The sequence below is a fragment of the Mus pahari genome, chromosome 5 (assembly GCF_900095145.1).
Source record: "Mus pahari chromosome 5, PAHARI_EIJ_v1.1, whole genome shotgun sequence".
Lineage (NCBI taxonomy): Eukaryota > Metazoa > Chordata > Mammalia > Rodentia > Muridae > Mus > Mus pahari.
In genome coordinates this window covers 4,252,197-4,277,057 of record NC_034594.1, presented here as the reverse complement: position 1 = coordinate 4,277,057, position 24,861 = coordinate 4,252,197, and the positions used below count along the sequence as shown (strand labels likewise).

At 39.7% G+C, this 24,861-nt stretch overlaps 1 protein-coding gene across 27 annotated transcripts in view; it reads left to right on the top strand.

Moving 5' to 3' along the window:
• The window catches only part of Rims1 (regulating synaptic membrane exocytosis 1), a 480,520-nt gene that overhangs the window by 62,039 nt on the left and 393,620 nt on the right, over nt 1-24,861 (top strand). For 26 of the 27 annotated variants that reach the window (XM_029538285.1, XM_029538283.1, XM_029538282.1 and 23 more), the window contains exon 2: nt 22,876-22,956. The exons of the other annotated variant lie outside the window; for it this stretch is intronic. In XM_029538285.1, the coding sequence (XP_029394145.1) occupies nt 22,876-22,956 (81 nt within the window). The remainder of the gene's footprint in view (nt 1-22,875; nt 22,957-24,861) is intronic. 27 annotated transcript variants of the gene reach the window in all.

Below are 24,861 nucleotides of genomic sequence, written 5' to 3'. Positions count from 1 at the left end.
GAGGAGGAGGAGGAGGAGGAGGAGGAGGAGGAGGAGGAGGAGGAGGGAGGGAGACAGGTGGAGAGAGATTAAAAGAATCCATTTTAAATAGAGAGCTTTTGTTTGTTTCTGTCTCAAAAGTATAACTGATGTCACCTTCACCAAGTTGGTACTGATAATATTTGTTACATTTTTAGGTTTAATGACTTTGTGTAGTCATTTCTTTTTCTCAATGTAGTATTTCAAGACTAGTGAAAGACTGCCTTTAGAAAACATTACAACTATGTGCATGATGCTTGTGTGTGCACAGAGCATACTATGCACAATATAGTTCATTTGTTGATAAGAATTTTCCAGAACAGAATCCTGAAATGCACCATACCTACTTTGATGAGAATGAAGTAAAATTGTTTGCCAAAGAGTTTCTATCCAGAGGTGTAGTGAACTCTCCCCAAGACTCAAGTCTTCTGACTTCACCCCAACCCCTTAATTAGAAGGTATTCTCCCTTCCAAAGAAAATGACAATGGAACCTTGAGGTTGGGCCTGTGCCTATTATCTTTTCTGAGTTAAATGGGTTGACGTCAGATAGTGTTAAGAGAGAGGTATGGAGTGGTGACTAGGTGGAAACCCACCATGGCAGACTAAAGACTTAGTGTTTTCTGAAGCAGATGATTTATGTAGTTCCAGGATAACTAGTTTTCTTCCAGAATCACAATGTCCCTCACTCCAACTCAAGTCCAAATTTCTTTTACTGTCATGTTTGTGAATATATTAAAGACTGATGGCTCAGTGGTTAAGAGCACTGACTGCTCTTCAAGCGGTCCTGAGTTGAATTTCCAGCAACCACATGATGGCTCACAACCATCAGTAATGAGATCTGACTCCCTCTTCTGGTGTGTCTGAAGACAGCTGCAGTGTACTCATATACATAAAATAAATAAATATTTTTTTAAAAGACTGCTATAAAATGTGGGTTTTATATGAGACTTCTAGTATATTTACCCTTCTAATCAATACTTAAATATTGAGTATCTATAAGGAGGTAGATGATAGTGGAATTGCTAGAGGTGAAAAAAATGAGAAACAAAAGTCCAAAATCTTCATAGAGGTTTTATCAAAACTCTTATTAATAATTGTTAGAAATTAGCTTCTGCCTAAATCAGTGTATCTTGAGAGTATCTTGATGGTAAATGGGTCAGTAATTAATAGGGAAGATGTGTTCTATACTCAGAGAATCTGGAACTTGGATATTATAAGGAGAACATGCTTGGTAGAGTTTGTATCCTGTATAGTAAGAAAGATATATATAGCAGAAAGATCTACCTGATAGCTGTGCAGAGGACATATTCCCGTGGGTCAACCTGTGACTCTGGAGGAGAGAGAAATGAGCCCTGACCATACCAGGTGTATTATTTACTTCCCCAGTGCCTGTAGGAGGCTGAGGTGTCCCCGATGACTGCAGCTGGGTTCTCTTCGTGCTTCGTAGGCCTGGGAAGGTGATGTGATTTATTTAGGGTTTGTCAAGAGCCTAGCTTCAAGCTTCAGGTTGGGTCTGGGTTCAGTCTGTAGCTCTCAGGTTTGATTCATGATGGCGGCAGTTCAGGAGTGCAAGCTGTGATGCAGGAACAACTTTGCAGCTTTTCCTGGTGTCGTCCCTACTCTCATGCTGTCATCCAAAGCTGGTGTCATGCTCCTGCTCCAAATCAGGGGTCAGCAGGTTCTTTAGCCTCCAAGAGGCAACAACAAATAGTGTAGTTAAGCCTGGTAAGAAGTGTAGTAGTCAGGTGGGTGGGAAGGGGTAGGTATTTAAACAACAATTTAATCAAAGTGAATGGGAGAACAAAACCATAAGGATTATACTGTTGGATGTAAATTGCTTATGAAAACATCTAACCATTCTGGCCTTTTTCTTATTATTTGATCCATTATTTTATAGTCTCCTGTTTCTGCTGTTTTCTCCCCTTTAGACTTAGTTTGCTAGCATAATATAAGTCCATGTTTCTTAGACAAATGACACAATTGAAATAAGTTTAATTTAGTGACTTCCAGCTGACTCTCCTGGAATCCTAAGCCTGCTGTTTGGGGAAGCAAGCCAAAGCAGGTGCACCTGCTCTGTGGTTGAGACCATTAGGCTGCAGCAGCTCAAAGGACATCACAATTATAGTTCTGGGAACATCGTCATGCCTCTACTCAGCTGAACAGACTAGAGATACAGATGTGTTTTTCTGCATTATAGCCTTTAGAGTCCTGTTAATGTCTATGCAAGATGTACATAAAACAGCTGTACGATACAGTAATGGATCCTCGCTATCACATATAGAATTTTAAATGTTTGTGTGTGTGTATATATATGTGTGTGCACGCACGAGTGTGCTACATGTGCCAAAGGATGAATGTGCTGTCCAGAGGACAATTTGAAGAAACTGGTTCTCTCCATCTTGTATCATATGAGACCTGAACTCAGGTCATGAGATTTGACTGCAAGCACCCGTACCCACTGAGCCATCTTACTGGCCACTATTTATGGGGTTTTCAAAGTAACAGGTTAGGTGAGACTTTTCATGACACTGTTCATTTCTACTATATTTCTAGTAAAAAATAACCATAAGAAAATTCGGTATGAGCTACTGATCTTAAAAACAATTGAGGTAAGTATTCGTTACAATAAATAGCATTTGCTTTATCCTATGTCACAAGCTATGTTTTCAGTTCTACGGAGATTGCCTATTGAGTCTTTCAAATACCTATCCAAATAGGTATTATAAATATATATATATATATATATATATATATATATATATATATATATATATTTAGTATGTTCCCAGAATTATATGGTAATAGAGATGCACTTTTTAAAAAGGTTTAATTTATTGTATGTGCATGAATGCCTGGCCCAAATTTGTATCTGTGTACGACATGTGTGCCTGATGCCAGAGGTCAGAAGAGAGCTTGGACCCCCTGGAATGGAAGCTATGGAGGGTTGGGAGGCCATTGTCAGCTGCCTGGAGTGGGTTCTGGAAAGCTATTCAGTTTCTATGCAAGCATAAGTGCTCGTAACCACCAAGGCATCTCTCCAGCCCAGTAGTATAATTCTTAAGAAATATTTTCTGGGGACTACTGTATGCAAATTCACCATTTAAATAATCTGCATATATTTTGCAAGAGGGAATGCTTTTTAGTATGTCATGACACAGTTTGCCCTCTTCCTGAACTCTACTTAAAAAGCTCCTTGAAGATTTTCATGTGTATTTAATAATTCATCATGGCGAAAAATCCTCCCACACAAAACACTATCTGAGCTTTAAGTCTATCTACATTTACCTATTGGACACTGTAGAAAGGAATTCATTGTGAATTTTGAACAAGTATATTAATTGTTTGACTTCCATATTTGTTATGACTGTTTTCCAATGAACATTAAATTATATTCTACTGTTGTGAAAAACGTTATATTCTTGAATTACAAGCATGAGTCATATCCTTTGCTTTTATATTTTAATGACATGTGACTTATATATAATACATTTCCAGATCTGAAGTGCTGAGACTAATGAGTATTGGCGATTGTACACATCAACATTCACACAAACATACAAGATGCAAAGGTCTCCCTACATCCCTGACAGAGAGTAGCTCCCCACCAAGGGACCTGTTTCCTGGACCCTGTCACCTCTGTTTCTTTTGGTCTCTGTAAGAACTTGATTGTGTCTTCTAAAGTACTGTGTCTGGCTTCTCTGTTTCAAATACTTTTAAGATTTGCTCTCACTGTTGCATGTCATGGTGCCTCTCACTGTATGAATGTACTAACCAGGTCTTTTATCAGTACCTGTGTCCCCTCCAGTTTGCTCACCATGAATAAAACTTTGATAGAATTCATATACATCATTTTCTAGACATACTTTTGTTTCTCTGGGGCAAACACCATGATTGGCCACATTTTATTTCAGAATTATATGAATTTTTCATGTATTCTGGGTTCAAACCCATTATAAACAACTATATGTCATGTCCATGTATACTCACTCATGTACCCATTGATATAGAACATGTGTAAGATAATGCAGATATTTTATAAGTCCATAATTGTGTATTTATAACTTTTGTGATGTCTCTTCAGTGAGATTTGATATTTTAAAAACTTGAACCAGAATCTCCTTCTGTAGTCCTGACTGTCAAGTTCACTATGTGGTCCAGGCTGGCCTCAGCTGAAACAACGAGGTATTTTGAGTTACAGAGCAAGTGAATTATGCATAGGCAGTGTAGATGGAGCCAGGCTCATTTATCTTTTCTTACTAAGGTTCCCATTCTTTAGTTTATTTATTATTTAATTTTATATGCAAGAAAAAATTAAAAATATGGCAGTTATGTAATTTCAGAGAAAATATCTCTCTGTCCTGAGAAATTTCTCTATAGAAAATTTCTGACACATAAATATCAGAAATATTCCATTTGTGATATTTATTCTTCACTCATATCATGACTGATTTCTGAAAATACTTTATTTTTTATTGCCATTATTTCTCATTTAGGAATTACAATTATACACATTAAAATTTGTCTTAGGGTTTTCATTTCTGTGTAGAAACATCGTGACCACGGTAACTCTTATAAAGGGAAACATTTAATTAGGGGCTAGCTTACAGTCTGGAAGTTTTCCATTATAGTCATGGTGGGCAACATGACAAGAGTGCAGTCAGACTCAGAAAAGGGGCCTGTGGATCCACATCTGGATCCACAGGCAGCAAGAAAGAAGAATAATTCCATGGGCAGAGGCTGAGCGTCTGAAACTTCAAACCCCACCACAGTGACACACTTCCTCCGAGAAAACCACACCCACTCTTGCAATGTCACACCTCCTAATAGTGCCACTCCCTGAGAGCCTATGTGGGCCATTTTCATTCAAGCCACCTCAGTCTTTTATATTCTTACAATTTATGCAAGTATATTGTGTATTATATGGAAAGAAATAGACACTCTGGACTTTAGGTAAAATATTGATTTGGTTATAATCCGTGTCGTAGGTGAGTTGGTATCTACTGGTTAGACTTTAAGAGTATTTGTCGAGTAGCTTGTGTTAAAAGTATGTATGGATTTAATAAATAACCTTGGAGGTAAACGTGCACTTTAAAGTGGTATTTTTCTGAAGAGTATATATCCTATGTGTTGAGGGATGTGCTTATATTCTAGACCCAGAGTGAAGGCAAACGTGACAATACCTAAGACCAAGACACAGGGACAAGTAGGCAAATCGCCATGGTTGTGCTTATTTATTTGCTTTTTTGTTTGTTCACAGACTGAGCCTCCTTATGTAGCCAGGATCACCTTAAAATAAGGACTGCCAGTATGGATCAGCATTCTCTGCTATTGTAGAGCATAGTGTCAGAACTTACCAAGCCCCCAAGTTGAAGAGTACAAATATCTCAGGAGGTACAGCAATGTCATGCCATCATCCCCCTAAGGGAAGACCATTCTCTAGAAACTGCTACCTACCACAACTGCTTACTGACTTGTTTAACATCCTTTCCCTTACTGGACTGTGAAATCATTTAATGTGATCATAGGGGATGTTTCCATGACTTAATTTTTCGAAAATGCTAACTCTGTCCTCAACTTACTGATTTGGCTTATCATCATCAGCGTGGATGTCATTTAATGTAGCTCTACTACTTCTACAATAAGTGAAATGGTTTGTATATTCATGGGCCAGGGAGTGAGTGGCACCATTTGGACATGTGACCTCGTTGGAATAGGTGTGACCTGGTTGGAGTAGGTGTGTCACTGTGGGTATGGGCATAAGATCCTCACCCTAGTTGCCTGGAAGTCAGTCTTCCACTAGCAGCCTTTGGCTGAAGATGTAGAACTCTCAGCTCTGCCTGCGCCATGCCTGCCCAGATACTGCCATGCTCCCACCTTGATGATAATGGACTGAACCTCCAAACCTGTAAGCCAGCTCCAATTAAATGTTGTTTTTTATAAGACTTGCCTTGGTCATGGTGTCTGTTCACAGCAGTAAAACCCTAACTAAGACACTGAGTTTTCTTTTTTTTTTTCTTTTAAAAAATATAAGTTCCTAATGTTCTTCTATGATGAACATTTTTTGTGTTTTACTTTCTATTATTTACATTTCTTTTCTTCAGAGTAATTCACATAACAAGATAAAAGACACTGACACCTATTGCTTGTTATATAAATAGGAGGACATGAGAGCAGATCTCTAGCCAGCACACATACAAAAATGCCAAACAAGCAACAAAATGAATTAAGACCTGTGACTAAGAAAAACAGGAAATTTTAAAACACATTCTCTGTGTCAATAGAGTTGACATAAACTTGAGTTTTGCTCTTGAGTTTCCTTGTCTGCCTAAAACACGTGCGCTTCTCCCAGAATAGTGATGTTTCCTTAGTGCTACATAAAGCAATTAATACAGAGTTCAATGAAAAAGAAACAAACTGCCTCCCACTTAGTGACCTCACCACTGCTTTGCAGTACAGGCAGAAGTGGTAGAGCAGCTATTTCTTAAACTGACTGTCATAAAAGCTGAGTGGGTAGCATTAAAATGCAATTGGGAGAAAGCTGCTTTATGAAAGACTATGATATGTGATCCATGCTACAGAGGTTTCTTGGGGCTACATTTCCTCTAAGGACACATATGTTCTAGTGTAAAGAATAAAGAGCTCACATGTCCCAGCCTTTCCCAAACACCTAAGTGGCACATTATTATCAAATGAGAGCTAATAGGATTAAAATTCCTAAGTCCAAATTCCATCTCTTTAAATCTAGGTGGAGACAAGAGTTCTATTTGAAACCTCCTTCACAGCATTCTAGTGTATAACAGTCACTGGAAGAAACCAGTTTCTCTTAATCTTGCTTTTGTCCCTATCCTTTTTATGTGACATGACTATTACAGAGTATTATAAAATTTGTGTTTGTATTTCTCCCAGTGGAATCTGAGTGACAGTACTGTTTGAGAAAGAGTCAACTTTTAAGAGAATTGTTGTTAAAAAGAACCGTACCAAGACTTAGCTCGGTTTCTGTAGCAACTGCAAAAAGTGAGATATAACTGAGGGGCTGATCAATAAGACAGAGCGAGCCAGTAAAGAGGAACACAGACCACTGACCTCAAAGGTGTGCAGAAGCTGCTCCATGCGGCTAGTCCTGTAGGATTCCTTCAGGTGTACAATCAATGCACTCAAGTTCCATGGGATAGGCTTCAGGAAACATTATAGAAGGAATAATCTTTTAACTGTAGAATTAACTTTGCCAGGGCAAATTCTTGTTGGCCTTAGGTTTGCTTGGATAGAAGGGAAGACAGACTCCAGTCGTACAGTTTTTATAATCTCCAATGTTTGTCTATACACGTGGATCTATAACTAGGAGGTGAGCACAAAATAAATCCTAGAGCTAGTTAAAATTCCAGAAGTAACACCAAAAAAAAAAAAAAAAAGAAAGGTGAGCATTAGCTCTATATACAACAGTAGAATTGAGAATGTCACCTCTAAGCATACTGAATCATTTGACAGTATGCAGGCATTTTCAAAGTGTGAGAAACTGGAGTTGGTTTTATAAAACAAATATCCTTTGTATAACAGTTCAGTGAAAAAGAGGTGGTCTTGATCACAGTATTAATTTTATGCTTATTTTGGTGGGGGGGAGATGTAGTGAACTTCATTGATGATAGTCAAGAAACTGGAGTTCCCTAATCCCCACCTCCGTCTTCTGGGGGAGTCTGGGATGGAAACTGAGAGCTGAGATGTTGGAGGCTTTATTGGGAGAGCTATTAGGCCCTGCCCTCAGGAACCTAGCAATTGGAACAGGAGTGTGTAGCATATAGAAGAACCTGCCGCTGCCACTCAGTACCTCTCTCTGTCTTCTGCAGATGCCCCCACCCAAACCCCTCCCTCTGCCCTCATGGCTATGCCTGGCTCATTGTCCACTGGCATGCCTTTATCCCTTCCACAGGCCTTCGCTTCTCTCCCCTCCCCAATAGACCTCTTTTATACCAGGCCTTTTGCATGGCATGATTTCTCAGGGGCACACCTTGGCATGAACTGGCCAAGGATACTGCAGCACCGAATTATATTTCATAACAGCAGGGACTCTTCAGCAGCTGAAGGCCTCTCCTTTCCTCTGCGTTGTTGTTGAGGTGGGCTGCCTGGGGTTTCCTACTTCTTAGAGGCCAGTGTAGACCATGAGGTTCACCACCTTGTTGCTGTAGCTGTATTTATTGTCTTACCAAGGAATGAGCTTTATTAAGTTGACACTGAGAACAATGCCAGCTTCAGCATCAAAGGTAGAAGAGTGGGCATCACGTCTGGTCTCAGAAGACAACCTGGTTCTCAGCATAGCCCAGCGTGTTCTTTAGTTGTCTCCCCAGGATCTGCTTTTTGATGCCATCGTAGGTGGCAGGTTTCTCCAGGAGGTGTGTCAGATCAATGATGGACATGCTGGCTATAGGAACAGGGAAGGCCATGCCAGGGAGCTTCAGCTTTGGGATGTGGCCTACAGTCTTGGCAGTGCAAGTGGCTGCAGGATAATGTTCTGGACAGTCCCATGGTTATCATGTCACATCTTTTGAAAGGGGCCATCTACAGTCTTCTGAGTGGCAGTGATGGCATGACCAGGGGTCTAAGCAGTTGGTTCTGTTCGAAGCATAGTTGACAGTGTTGAGTTATTTGTCATACTTCTCATGGTTCCCATGATGGCCTATCCCAAACATTGGTCATCAGTAGAAGGGGCAGACATGATGGTCCTTTTGACTCCCCCTTCAAGTGGGACCCTGAAGTCTACTTGGTGTTGAAAACACCAGCAGACTCTACAACATAACTTGCACCAGCACCCCACATGTTGTTGGCCGGAAGTCATTCCAAGAAGATGAAGATGGCCTTCCCATTAATGACAAGTTTCCCATTCTCAGCCCTGGCTATGCTGTGGCATTTGTCATGCGAAAATGTAGATCCATTACAGTCATTGATGGCAGCAATATCCACTTTGCCAGACTTGAGGAGCCAACAGGATGCCTCAAATCTGTTCACTCTGACTCTCACCATTGTGTCACCGAGATGAGCCTTAAGATGTCTCTGGAATGAGGAGGAACAGAACAAACCTTAATGTTATTTTAACTATAATTGAAGCTAGTTTTAAGTTAAGACTAACCTAAATACCTTCAAGGAAACAAAATGGTATAGTAATGCAATAAGTTTCAGCTTGTTCATGTAACACTGTGACAGATGTACAAAATGGGTCTTTATAAATGCAATGCCAAGGAGCAGTTGCCTACCTAGTTATCATACAGAGTTGGTGTCATTGCCAAAGGAGTCAATGAATGCAACGTGAATGAACCAGTTTCTATTGTAGGCATTAGGGGAATGTGAGTTATTATGACTGTAACTGATGGCCAGACTAACTTGCTTGTAGGTTGTGATCACAGCAATTGGCAAGGACTGTGGCATGGGACAGGTGTCTCTAAGCATTTGTTCATCAATTAAACGGCCTTTTGTAACAACTCATACAGATGTTACTGTCACTAGGGCATTCCAGTGGGACTTCAGCAAACACTACTACTTTGTATCCAGTTGTTTTCAAGTAAACATTTTTGAGCTTCTTCCCAATACTTACGCTGCTACTATTACATAAAATCTCCTATGCCCATATATAGGCTACATTTTTAGAAGATGCTGGAAAGAGTGCTAAGGGCTGGAAGTTTTTATGGAGTTATGGACATTTGAGTTGAGTTTTGAAAAGACAGAAAATTAAGAGCAAGAAGGGGGCAATTTGATGGAAGGGAAGTGGGAAAGGGGAAGGAGGGCAAGTGTCAGAAGCACGCTCTAAAGACGTGAGGGTTGGCAAGTGAGCCGTGGAGGGAATTAGTAAGAGGTGGAGAATAAGGGGCATGTATGGAGGAAGTACCTCAGAGCAAGATAGCTGTGGATGTGTCGTCTGTGATAGGGGATGGGAAACACTTCCCTGGACTCTGTGAACAGAGGAAATGTTTGAAGGAAACACTCTAGCCCTCCGTTTAAGGAAAAATGAATTTAGAATTTCTAGCTGTAAGAATGAAAGGGTGACTTTAAGAGGTCTTTTAGTGGTGAGATCTATTGTGGTGGCAGAGCCACCTTTAGAGAGGCAGAAAGAGGTCATCAGAGCAGCACTGGGGTGGATGTCAGCTATTTGACACCCGAGCTGGTGATGGGAATTAGAATGAACTCGGTAAATGAGGTGGACTAAAGTCGTATGCAATAGCCAACTTCATTCAGAGCCTCAGACACTTTATACTCTGATGGTTAAGAAGAGTCACATGTGTAAAGTGTACAATCATTAGGGCAAGCCACACATGGCAGATAAGCTGCACTTCACAAAATCATGTTTTCCCATAGAGGCAGGTAAAGAAGTAACGATAGCCAGTTGTAATGAATAATCTGAAGTGAGCTCACTCCTATCCAGTAGGCCCGGAAGGGCACGAGAACATATTCCAAGAACAATTCTGCATTGTAAAGAAACTGAGGTCAGAAGAACCATGTTTTCAGAGTCTTCTCACAAACAGTAAGAAATCTTCTCACAGGACTCCATTCTTGGACTGTGTTCTGACAATCAATGACATAATGGAGTGCCCTGAAGAACTTGGGAGGTATAAGAGGAGGTCAGAGGGGGGCGGCTAAAATAAACAGTTATTTCATTACTTCCTTTATTTTTTGAGATTATAATGTAATTACATTTCTCCTTTCCCTTTTGTCCCTCCAAACACTCCATGTAGCTCTCTTTGATCTCTTTTAAATCCATGGCCTTCTTTCCCCATCAGTTGTTGTACATGCCTATATGTATATGCATACATCTACCTAAACATATGAATGCACACCGCTCAGTCTGTGAAATGTTCGCTGTGTTTTGTTTTCAGAGCTGAACACTTGGCATGAGAAATCCCAGTGGTGGGAAGACTCTCTCTCAAGCTCTCAGAGTTGCTCCGTTGCCTGTGGTTCTTTGTGCAGAGTTGAGACCTCCTGCTCTTCCCCCTTCTACCTTGTCTGTTGCCTTGTTCAGCTCACGCTTAGGCGGTCATGTTAATATGGCTTTGTGGGCAAAGCTTCTGACATTCCTAGCAAACACCCTGACCCTGTGGGTCTTACCTCTTTGTGCCTTTTATTCCATTTTAATTGATCATGCTTCATGCTTAGTCAAGTTCTAGGAAGATGCTGATTGGATACCTTAGAGGTGTGGGGTGACCTCTACAAGTCTGTTGATGTGATGGTCCTGCTAGATCAAGAAAGAGTAGAAAGCTCAGAGGCTTTCCCCTATCCCAGTGGGTTTGAGAAATCTTATTTTGTAGGCAGTTGATCATCCTTAGGAATGATAATGAATATTTCCTAAGTGACTAGTTACAACTTCATCAGTATGGATGAAAGGGATGACAAAAAATTGCAATATTTATTTGCTTTTCTTCTAAGCACAAAAACATAAGACAAAAAGCCATTATATTCAAGTATTAGAGTTGCTACCAAAGTGTCAAATTGAATTCCTTTGTCCTTTTATCATATTTCAGGTAAAAGAGGCACTATGGTCTCTTGACATATTAAATTATCATTTATTTGAAACAAATGAATAGTGTCTATTTCCTTCAAGGCACTTACGAATCTACACACAGTACACAGTACAACATACCTTCTTATTTGATGAGCTCCATTAACTCTTTAATTCTCAAGGCAGGTGAATCTGTTGGAAAATTACTTAGCATTAATTGAAAGTAATGACTGAAATATTTTATTAATGCTTTTGGAAATTTCATTCTCCCAGCTCATTTTATCTATTTAAAAATCCCCAGCAATCCCACCAAGGAACCATTGTGGACTCTCTGAGTAGCCATTTATTAGTTCTCTGGCTCCCAGATGAAAGAACAAATGCATACAAGACAAAAGGCTTATATCCATAGACCTACCCTAACATCATTATCCAAAAGGCAGAAAAGTTGAGAAATAGCTCCAGCAACATTCCATACTGCTACCCATTCTTGTTGTTTCCACTACAGGATTTCATAGTTTCAGCATAAGCACCGAGACTGCTGTAAACCATTGCACAACTGCCTTGCCCTGTTACACAACATTCAGGCATGGCAAGAGGTGTCTAGTAAATATTAGTGCCTGTAACTTGAAATGCTCAGTTATAACTATGGCCATTGGTCTTGGAATTCAGCTCAGTTGGCAGTGTGCTAACCTAGCATGTCCAACGCCCTAGGTTCAGTCCCAAGCACTGTTCAAAACATGTACTGTCATGTGCATATATATAATCTTGCTATAGGACCAGAAGTTTACGTCCTAGTAAGCTTGAGGCCAGCCTAGGCTCAATGTGATTGACCCCACCAATCACAAACAAACAAAAATAGAAACCAAATGAGAAAAACAAAAACCCAAATGAATTTAGTTGCAATTACTAAAACCTAATTGACAATGAAAATCATGTCACAGGTATCATATGGTTTCAAACAGTTGTCCTCCTAGGGAGGAGTTGTGGCATTTCACAAGCCAATTTGTAACTTGAATATCATGGTCTTTTTTTTTTTTTTTTTTTTTTAAATCACAAAACACTGAAATGTCTGATTAGATTTCTTGTCTGAAGAGCTGAGTGTTTTGCCCTGAGGCTCACTGGAAGCACTCAAGAATGTCACCAGTATTATTAACTTTTTCTGATTATGCTCTTATTCAATTTTCAAGTCTAAATTCATCTCAGGTTGCTGGGTTTTCTTTTCAAATAATTGAAGACAATTTTAAGAAGTATGCTACTTCTTTTTAAGAGTGTTGGTATTTCGTTTTGATGTAGTGGTACTGCAGAGAAAACATTGTCTCCTGTCTCATGTTTTTCAACCTAATGGTGGTTGCTTACGAAGGATATGCCATCAGTGTAGACCATTGATTCTCATTGGGGCTACAAGACAAATCAATTGTCTGTGAATGATGTTAGACCTCTGTACAGATGTACAATACTAATGGCTGTAAACAATTCTGCCTCAAAGATAACTGCTGTTACTCCTAAGACTATTGCAATATCTGTCTGATTTCATATCAGTATGCTTTCCTTTATTTTTTAAAAAAATCTACATGGCTTTCTTTGAGAAACAGATTTTATGTGACTGTAGGCACAACCAGTTGTGGTACCTATACTAAGTGTTTCAGTGGATAGTGAATGGTAGGTCTTGGGTTTTGTGGAGTCCAATGCATTCCACACAGCAGCATGGTCTTCCACGGCTTCCAGAAGGATAGCACAAAATCCAGTCACCTGGTACAGAGTATAACCCCAGTTGCCAGAAAAAAAAAATCAGATGCCCTTTTAGTTTACCTGGGCTATTTTCCTGAAAACCTATGAAGTGTGACTTTTAGGTGATTTTTTTTTTTCTTGACAAAACATACAAGCAAACAAAAACCTCAGCAACCTCCTTCTGTCTCTAAAAAGACTGATCAGGCTCCTGAGAAGGCTCTACGCAGACCTGCATCAGTAGCTCCAATAAGGTCTTGAGGAAGAAGTAGCTAACGTCAGGACCCTGCTGAAGATGGCTACACCGTCATGCAGAGGGAGAGAGCTTGCCATAGGAAATGGGGTCTATAGGATACAAGTTATTTTTTTTTTATGTCAAACAAAGGAGGAAATGTCCAAATTCTTCCTGCTTTCCAGAGTTGGGGGCTGCAAACCAAAGTTTTGGGGGCCATAGTTAGAAGAAGAGGGTACCACATAACGGAGAGCCGGTAACTGTCTTCCTCAGGCCTCTGGAACACAGGGAGGTTCTACCGCTAGGAAATGAGAGTTATGAGGACAAATGGGGAGATGTGTGTACTGTCAAGCACATTCTGAAGTCAATCTCACCAAGTGTTGTCCTTCAGGGATCGTTGTGCAAGGACCTGTACATGGCAGTTGTGGTTCACTGCAAGGCTAACATTTGCAAAAATGATTGTCTGGTTTTGCCATGAAGTCCCTGTCTACAACATCAGCAACATGGCTTCTTCTTCAAGTTTTTTCTCGATTTCTTTATCCAGCCCAGAACTTAGCCTTCTCTGTTCCTTCTCCATTGTCTGCCTTGAATCTTCTCCTTTCTGTGTTCCCTCATCTAGACACATATTTTAAAGGTTAAAAAAAAAAATCAAAAACCCTCCCTTCTATAACTTCCTTTTTCTCAGTGTAGATTTTCCACAAATTATCAACATCCACTATTTTCATTATTATACTGTCATTTTTCTTATGAACCCACTGATATTAAATTGGCACTCCATCTTTCTCTAGTCTCTGCTCAAAAATCTGACCTGGGGCCTCATCTTATTGGATGCTTCCCTCTGCTCAATTGAGTCTAATAAATTTGCATTAGAAAGAAAATACAAATGAGAGGACTTATGTGTGGGGTATGACATCAGACATTTGTCCATGACTATAATATTTCAATTGAGCTTCCCTCTGCTCAATTGAGTCTAATAAATTTGCATTAGAAAGAAAATACAAATGAGAGGACTTATGTGTGGGGTATGACATCAGACATTTGTCCATGACTATAATATTTCAATTGAGCTTCCCTCTGCTCAATTGAGTCTAATAAATTTGCATTAGAAAGAAAATACAAATGAGAGGACTTATGTGTGGGGTATGACATCAGACATTTGTCCATGACTATAATATTTCAATTGAGCTTCCCTCTGCTCAATTGAGTCTAATAAATTTGCATTAGAAAGAAAATACAAATGAGAGGACTTATGTGTGGGGTATGACATCAGACATTTGTCCATGACTATAATATTTCAAGAATGGCAAGCAGGGAAATAAATTGATTTTGGTAAAATAAGAAATTGGATAAAATAATAGGTTGGATACAAAAAGGATCACCATTTAAGAGACCATGCTGCTCTTTTATTGAACCAGAGTTCATTTTCCAGCACACAGCTTTACACACACACACACACACACACACACACGCACTTGTGCACAAATGAAATAAATCTTTTAAAACAGGGGTTAATTAACAATCATGCAGAGATCCTCTGAACAGTGCCCGGATTTTGCAGGATCAAGCACAGTAGAATTGTGATGGCGATTAAGGCAGGGAACAGAGCAAAGACTTGGTTTCTGGATGTTTTCTTCTCTTAACTGTCTTTGAAAACAGGTTTGACTCTTCAGAATTTAAATATTACATTAATCTCACTAGTGAATCTCCTCTTTTACAGGAGTCTTTCTGTCTAGTTTTCTGAATATCAATTTCTTGGCCTTTGCAGGGCAAGGCCAGCACCCTTGGGCATTCATTGTGAAAGATGGCCATCTGTTTTCCTTTCTGATGGTTGAAAATCAACTTCACCTGCCTTTGTGCCTTTCTTAAAATACAAATCCCCCTGATGTGGCTTTTGTGAGTTCCCAGAATGCACAGGGATGGTTTGTGGATAGTACATCTGGCTTTTCAAAGCTCAGCATTCTCATTCTCCTCCTGGTGGAGAATTTGCTCAGCTACATCACTTATGGGTAAAAGTCACATTCATTTGTTCACAGTGGAATCGACATCATTATGCAAATCTTAATATAAAATGAATTTTATGACAGTACTTTTGAAGCTTTTCCTCTCAGAATTTGTGAATGGAAATGAGATCATTTCTGAAGCTCTTTTGTAAAGTGTATTTGAAGTGATTTTTATCAATTGTACTCTTCCTTAAAATGACTAAACTTTTATCTTTTTCTATGTAGTTTTGTATAGATCGTTATGTCAGATAAGCTGCATTGCATATTACATTTTACAGTGTTCCCATTGAATTAAGGTCACTCTGAATTTCTACTTCAGCTAATAACCTTTTGCTATCAACACTGCTCTGATGTTTGAAGGCCTTTTAACAGTGCACCTGTATCTTATACTATGGGCACTGAAAGGGCTTGGAAGTTATTGCATACCTTTTTAACAAACTCTTAGTATCAAAGGGCTTACAGGGCAGGACAGTAACTTGATACAGATCCCGCAAATGATATCCCCCTTCCCTCCCAATTACCCCTCCAGAAGCCCCCTATCCCATCCTCTGTGGGGATGCCCCCCTCCCACCCACCCCTCCAGCACCCCCCTAAGCTAGGGCATAGAACCTCCACAGGACCAAGGGCCTCTCCTCCCATTGATGTCAGACAAGGCCATCCTCTGCTACATATGCAGCTGGAGCCATGGATCCCTCCATATATTCACACTCCTTGGTTGGTGGTCTAGTCCTTGGGAGCACGAGGTAGTTCGGCCAGCTGATGTTGTTCTTCCTATGGGGTTGCAATCCCCCTCAGCTCCTCCAATCCTTCCACCAGCTCCGCCATCAGGGTCCCTGAGTTCAGTGATGGTTGCCTCCAAATATCCGCATCTGCATTGGTCAGTTGCTGGCCGAACCGCCCAAGGAAGAGCCACACCAGGTTCCTGTCAGCAAGTGCCTCTTGGCAATGGCAACAGTGTCGGGTTGGTGTCTGCAGACAGGATGGATCCCATGACACAACCCACACACCATGTGGAGCTTAGGAGGAAGGAAGACCAGGGTGTGGATGCTTCAGCCCTTCATTGAGGGAAGAATAGGATTTATCATCATTTTAAACATTGTAATTCGTTTATTCATTTATACAAGGGGAAATCCTTGAGGGCAACAATTCTAGTCTGCCTCTGGGGTCCTTCTACTCTTCAGGTCAGGCTTGGTAGTGAGTGCCTTTACCCTTCAAGGCCTAGAAATACAATTTTATTTTTCAGATATTTAGCTCTTTTTCTAGGTTTCCTTTTAGGACCTCTCCATCCCCTTGCATAGGAAGGTGAGAGATGTACAGTTTTGTATGTGATTGATGTTAAATATGAAGTTCAGTTTCTGTGTAGAAAAAACAAAAGACAAGAAATTAATTTTTTCTTCACTAAAAGATATTTTCTTATATGCAATTTCAAGATGCCATTCCATAAAATGTTATTGCATAAATATTTAAAGCAGTAAAAGTGCTTTTGTTTATCCTCATGGGCTAACAAGGTGGCTTAGTTGGTACAGTGCTTGACAAGCAAGCATGAAGACCTGATTTCTACCTCCTGACTCCACATTAAAAAAACAAGTCTGGGCATGGCAATTTGTGCCTATAATCCCTGTGCTGGGGGCAATGATGTAGGAAGATCCTAGAGATTGATGTCTGACCATTGTAACTGAATGTCAGTGAGAGACTGCCTCCAAAACTAGAGAGAAGAGTGAGTGTGGAAGATACATGATACTAATCACTTGACTATATACCCCACTCCACCAGACACTGACAGAGAGGGGAGGGGTAGAGAAAGAGAAAAGAAGAGGGAGAGTTCCATTCATGAAATCATCTCCTGAGAAATATACCTTTTTATTAAGAAAGAGAACCATATAAAACAAAGAGTGGAGTTAATTGGAATCACAGTGCTATTTACTACAAATTATATTTTGAAATTGTTTTGCAGAAATATGGTATAATTTCATAAAATATGTTATCTATCATGTGTTCTGAATCATGTTTTTACCATACTAAATTAGTTAACATAAGTCTGAAGAGTATAGCTTTTAATTTTTATCAAATATGTAGTAGTTGACTGGTGTATATCAGCAAAATTCTAGTCTCTTGGTATGTATTAATGAACCACATAGACTAAGATCTCTCTACTCTCGAGAAACTCTTACCTTAAACAGTAGGAAACATGAGGCATGCATGAATTCTGTAGAGTTAGGCAATACAGAGGATGCTTGGGAATGTGACAAGGTGTTCCCTTTAGAACATTGTAGAGGTGAGAAGACCTAGTGGGGTGAGAGACCTCAAAGACCAACATTTGAATGAAGTCATGAAAGAGAAAGAAGTTTAGTCATACAGGTTTGAGAGAGGATACTCCAGACAGAAGGAAAGACTGCTGCACAGATGCTAAACTGAGCATCGGAGACATGGCCCCATGGGAAGTAGCGGGGAGGGTGAGCTCCCACAGTTATGAGATACTGGAGGACAACATCTGGAAGACTCTGTAGTTTGTCATGAAACCACTGTAGAATTGTGGGTAGTGGTGTCTTATCTGATTTATTTTTCATAAGATTCACTTGGCTGCTGTGCTGAGAATGAACTCAAAGACCAGAGCAAGAATAAAGACAGAACAATCCTCCAGAAACCCATGGTGAGAGTCAATGACGTGCCTCCACGTAGCAAGGTGCTTGCTTCCAAGCCCGATGACCTAAGTTAGATGTTCAGGACCCACTCATGTGGTAGGAGGAGAGAACCAACTCCAATAAGTTTTCCTGTAACCTCTAGATGAACACCATGGGCTCAGAATGAAACTGGAACAATGTCGGTAGAGAGGAGAGGAGACACAGTCTCAAAAGAGATTGTCGCAGTGTTTTGAAAATGTAGCCAGTGTGGTAGATTAGATGCAGGGTGTGAAAAGGAAGAGCCAAGTCCAGAGCTTGGACCCAACAGCTAGGGGTAGATTTTCACTCCTGAGATAGAGACACCGCCAGGGAATCAGGGTTGGAGAAAGGAAGGTTCATTTAGATGTGGCTGTTGTCTGTAAGGTAGTCAGTGCTAGACAGGCAATCACGTGTATGACTGCGGGTAAGGAGTGCTGGCCTGGCGAGAGGAAATTTGCATATATTTTATGCCACTAAGTAGTGGCAAATGATGTGACTTGAGAACAACTTGAAATAATTTGAGAATGAGACGGAAAGCAGTCCAGTAAAAACGCTCTCACATTGCTTTTTGCTGGCCAGGAAATCAGAAGACTGTGTGTTTGAAATATTTCATTTTTTTCATCCTGAGGTTATTTTAACCATTCTTATGCCTTTAAGGTGAATATGAGTAACACCTGGGAAGCTGGCATAGGCATAATCGTTTCTCCTGTGCTGTTTAACTGCAGTTGTCTCCGCTAATGATAGGAAATCCATGGGACTGAAAACAAACATGTCAGCAGCTATAGTCTATTAGCAACAGCTTAGAGTGTGGTGATTAGTTGTCCCATGTTAGCTATGAAGCATCATATAAAGTTTAAATCTGGATAAAGCTTTATAAGGTAGTGATGGAGTTCTTATGTAGAAGCCCTGGTAGAGGGGCGTGGTCGCTAATGTCCAAATGGAAAATCTCAAAGGAGAGGGTAGGGGGAGGTCAGGAGAAAAAGAGAGAGGAGGAAAAGTAGAGGGAGAGAGAGAGACAGATTATGTAAATTGTGTTTCTTGAAGGTATTCAGAATTTTTAATGCACAAAAGCCAGTATCTAGAAGCACATTCACTTCCTGTTTGGAGAGAGGAGAGTCCTTCTGTAGTCTCATCCGCAGGCTTGTGGCAATGTGAATTTCTCTCCCCCTGTGTATGTGCATGGACGGGTAGAAGTGGTTAAGTGGGCAGTTGGCAGACATTCATTGAATTGATTTCAATGGTTCTAAAACACAGCGGAGCCAAGGGCGGGGTCAGGAGGAGAATTCCCCAAAGGTAGCTTCAGAATGCCTCATTTGCGTAAGTCTTCTGTGATGCTTGAGAGATAAGAGAAGGCTTACATGCAAGCACAAGACTGCAAGAGTCCAGATCTGATTCTTTCATCCAGTAATTGAAGACGTCACAAAGGCCTTGAGGTCTTGCTCAGACTGTAAAGATCTCTGGAAGTAGAACATCTTGCAGGATTTGTGCTCTCTCAATACCGTGGAAGTGAATCTGGAGAGACCTTTAACACACTGAAGTGCCATTGTGTTTCTTAAAGGGTGAAGCGATCTTATCATTACGTTGTATCTAATGGGTAAGAAATAATGTCAATTTCTTGAGATAAACAAAATCTATACATTAGAACTGTCAAAAATATTAAGATGGTAGCTCTCCAAACTGAGGTACAGTTCAATTATAGTTGTAAAGGAGTGTTAATCTGTAGAGGCTAACAAAAACTCCTGAGAAGATTATGTATTTAGTGTGACTTAAGAGTATAGAGTATATTTTCTTTTGTTATGGGTCGCCTCCCAGAGATGAGCACTCAAACACAGTTTGTTGAAGGTCTTCATAGTAGCCAACTAGGACTATATCTAAGTGTTCCTGGAACTAGGTATAGCCTGTGGGGTCTGGAGCACAGGGTTTTTGAAGGGAAAAAAGCACATCTGGCATCTCATTGGCAGCTGCAGGGGACCTTTACAGAAGCAAGTAGTTTAACAGAAGCTAAGGTAAGAGGTTAGCTGGAGGGAGTTTCTACATAAACAGGCAGCTTAACAGACACTAGTTAGCTAGGACATCCTGACCTGGGGTTCCTAGGATAGACGTTGGTAATTTTCCATGGGATTAGCAATCCAGGAGGTCAATTCTAGTTCAACCTAAAATGGCCTCAGCAAGAATACACAAGGGAGGATTCTCTGCACTTTCTTGCCTTGTCACTAGAAGATGTTTTTTTATCTGAAAGAATTCATATTAGAAAATGTGGGGAATATATATATATATATATATATACACATATATATGTGTGTGTGTGTATATATATATATATATATATATATATATATATATTTGCCCATGACTAAGAATCCCTTTAAACTGGATAAATAATTAGCAATCTAAAGCTAATTGTTTCTCCCCCAAAGCTCAGATTTGGTAGCTAGCTATAGCCACTGAAGGAACATAAGTCCTCTGGATAAAGATCAGTGTGGGAAATGTGATGTTGTCTTGTTTTTTTAGAATTATATCTAAATAAAGCTTGCTTAGTTATTCAGGAGTCTAATCCCTGCCACTTAGGAAGTTGAGACATTAGGGTAACAAGCAGGTTTGAGGCCTGGGTTGCAGGGTGAGTTCAAGACTAGCTTGGCCAAGTTAGTGAAAAGCAGGGCTCGGGAAACAGCAGCAGTGGGGCGCTTGCCTAGGTTCCATCTCCAATGCCAAGCATAAACAAGGAAATATTTTAAAATGTATATATATATATATATATATATATATATATATATATATATATATTTAAATTTATTCCAAGTGTACTAAATTTGACGGGCAGTGTGCTTATTTCTTATGATTTAAGATTCAAAGTTCAGAAACTCAGATCAAGGTTTTGTTTTTGTTTCTTTTTTTGTTTTTTGTTTTTTTGTTGTTGTTATAGGTAAGTTTGTGTAGCAAGTGCAAATGAAAGAAATATAGAAATATGGCAACTGGTATGGTTTTAAAACCAAACCGCAGGAGAAAGATAACAGCTTTTTTCCAAAGACATGGCTTTGTAGTTACCAAAAAGAAAAAGAAGAAGAAAAAGAAAAAGAAAAGAAAAGAAAGAAAGAAAGAAAGAAAGAAAGAAAGGCCTATCTATAATTCTTAGAAAATAGTCACGTCAAAGATTAGTAAAATCTGTATGTGATAGAATTATTTCCAAGCTTTGTACAAATCCTTCATCCTTAAGAGAGAAAAAGCAGAATTTTGATTCTCAAATTCTTGAAAAATTTTCCAACTTGGTGGTATTTTCAGAAGCCAGCCCATGTAGATCAAACAGGCTGTGTATGCTATTTTGGGCTGAGTGAGAATTGTCAACGATTTTTTTCCCCAGTGCTCTGAAATTTAAGTTACTGGGCATTACACCTTGTGAAAGTGAGACTGAAGTCCCGAGCCTGAGAAATGCTCATGGGTGGCTTTGAACAGCTGCCTTCCTACAAGTTGTCTTAGTACTGAAACATGAGTAGCTTCTTCATGAAGCTGAGACAGGAGCAGGAGGTTTCCCTGTGCTCCCCTGCACATCTATGGGCACCAGCAACACAAGACTGCCTGATCCCCGGAGGAAGGCCTGGGGAGTTGAAAGTGGCTCCTTCTCTTCTCTCATGTTTACATAGTGATTTCCGAGTGTGCTTGCCGGTGGGATGAGCAGTGTGTGTCTGTGTATGCACATTTCTGTGCCTGTGTCTGTGTCTACATGTATGATTTTTTTCAGAAGTGGAGAATTTTGCCATGCAGCTTTCCCTCTGATGAAACAGGTTTATTACCATTACCTCATTGGAGATCTGGAATAACATGATTGGCCTTGATTTTGAGCAATGTAGCCAAATCTCCAAGAAAGTTCTTAAGAGCCAGGCTCAAGCTTACAGGCCCTGCAACCTCAGGGCATTCATATCTAGCAAAGTCTATAATGTCCAGCTTCTGTAGTATAACCAAGCCTCTCTGTTTAGAGCTGTTTTTGCTTTAAAGCTTTGCGATGATTATGACTCATTCAAATGGAGTCAAATGGAGGTGTTTTCTAATTGGCCAGTGGATACCTTTGGTACTCCAAACCCCATTAAAACTTAAGTAAAAATATCAACTCCTGTTGCCTTTTGGAGCTCTGATGCCTTGCCTACCTTCGCATTTACTTTATCATGAAGGGCTTAAAATAAAGAAGTTTTCAAGAATTATTACACATGTACACATACACACTTCCCATGTGACCCTGTCCTTCATCCCTTTCCCCTCCTCAGCTTGCAGAGAATTTGTCATATGGGGGGTATCTAGCAGCCCCTGAGACCTCTTTCAGCATAAGCAGGGCAACCTGTGTGGTAGTTAATGATGGGCAGTATGAGGCCATACCTTTTAGTGAGCCAGCCAAAGCCACAGAAAGTTCTGCTTGATTCTTAACCTATCAACACAGCGGCTGTTCCTATTTTTAAGCTCTCAGATGTCTTCACGTGGTGAGGCCAAGGCTTTCAATAGCTTGTCTGCTATGGGAAAAGCTGCTGACAATCATTTTACTGATGTTAAAAGGAAAATCAAATATTGAGGCCAGCATAAAATATATGTGGGTATAATTGAGCCTGTGGAAACCCAAGTCAAAGAATTCCAACATCCGGGGGCCTTTTCAGGACAAAGGTTAATGGGCTGGACAAGACTTGCCTTTAGATTGTGTTTTCAGTACGGTGTTTAATTTCCAGATATGTTCTACCCTTTTATAATTAATAGTGCGTTGTGCTGTCTATCATGCGCCCCAGGTGTGTTGTCAGGGACATGGCGAAGCCTGCTGCCTGCAAAACACCAAGAAATGCTGAAAGCCAGCCCCATCAACCACCACTGTAAGTACAGCATTGGTTTTATTGCCTGAAACTGTCACCTCTTACCCAGATCATTGGCTACAGATTTATTAATCACTTTGCATGTCGGAGTAGATACACTAGTGTCTCTAGCATACGTATAATGAAAAAGCTAATACTAGTCAGTTAGATAAAATTATCTGTAAACAAGAACTCTGGAGTAAGTTCCTTTGTTAAGTGACGGTTCTACTGTCATATTGCAGGAAGCTGACTAGAGGAGAGGGAAATGTTGTTACAGTATCAGCATCTCTGAGTTCTGTTTGAAGTCATTGTTCTTTTCATTGGTTTGGGCAAGCATGAGACCTGGATCCTTAGACTCTCAGAAATGAGGGATCAATGATCAATATACATGCATATGGGGCACCAAGCAGAGGCTAGAGAAAATGAACAGGTAGTCTATCTCCTAACCCTTATGCTATAATGCTTAAAGGCCATGAACAATCTTAAGAAATTGGATTATCTACCTAGTGTCATATTTATTTTTGCATTCTTAGGTGTAGGTAAAAGGATAGTTAAATGCAACCGACCAAAGGGTAACAGGAAGGGTGGGAGAAGACATCGGAGATATAAACGTTCAGTTCCCATATGGCATTTGAGGAGATTAAATGGTGTTAGAATCCTGCACGCCACAGATGATGCAGTCAATCTTCAGAATATAAACGTTCTCCTAGTAAGGAAAGATGAAATTTTCCTTAAAATGCATAATCAGCAGCAACTTCCTTAGCCTTACTGTGAACCACTCACTACTGGGAAATGTCTCTTTCCAAAGTTTACAGGAAAAACGTTTGAAGAAATGTGTCTTTAGATGAATTTTCTTAACATTTCTTCAGCTATCTGAGAAATGTTTTTATGCAAAGCCAAAATTAAATGATGAAGCAGTAAAGAAAAAGCTCTGAAGAGAGAATTAAATTTTTCTGACTAGCCAATTTCTATGGCAAGATTTTATTAGCAATGATCAAAATTAAACAAAAATTAATGTTTTCTTAGGGTAATATAAATCTTTTATGGGCATTGCATAAGACATCATACTCCACAGAATTTTAAAGCTCTTTACATCTTACCTAATCAAAATCCACATTTAAAATTGGTATATTATCTCTCCTTGCTGCTTTCTCCTAAGGTTTGGCTGTTGAAATGCTTATGGTTGGGATGTTATATGCAGGAACAAAGAGTTGTAAATATTTTAACCCTTCATATATAATATTTTACAACAAAATTTAGGATACTTAGAGGATGTGTTAAAGATTTGATTTCAATAGCACAATGGAATAACAATTTTGTAAGGAGCAAATTTGATTTGTTCATAGTAAACATGATTTATAATTACTTTGATCAATGTAAAAATTCATAAAAACCCTAGATGGTTATACCACATACTTTCTTTATGCATTGCTACTTATGTATATTATGTAGTATTTTATTTCATATCTCAATATGGGAATCTCACTGTTTTTCAGGCGCTATGGGAATCTCATCACTGTTTTTCAGTGTTTGTCTAAAAATCCAATCCTCCTGTCTCAGCTTCCCCATTATAGGGAGAGGCGTGTGTCGCCATGCATGGGCCTTTTAAAAAATAAATCCTGTTATTGTATGCAACACTTGATTATGAAAGAATTATTCTTGATAATTCCCAGAAAACTTCTAATCTACTCTAAGTATCTCATGTCTTAAAATTAACATTGATTTACAACACTCCCTCCCCACACCACTAAAATAGCTTTATTTTACTTTATGTGTGTAATTTCCAGTGTGCATGTTCCTATTTGTACATGTATATGCAGATATGTACATATATTTAAGAGCATAAGTGTGAAAGTTAGAGTTGGAAGTCAGGTGTCCTTCACTCTGCCTTATCTTTCTGTCTCTTTGTGGTGTGTGTGTGTGTGT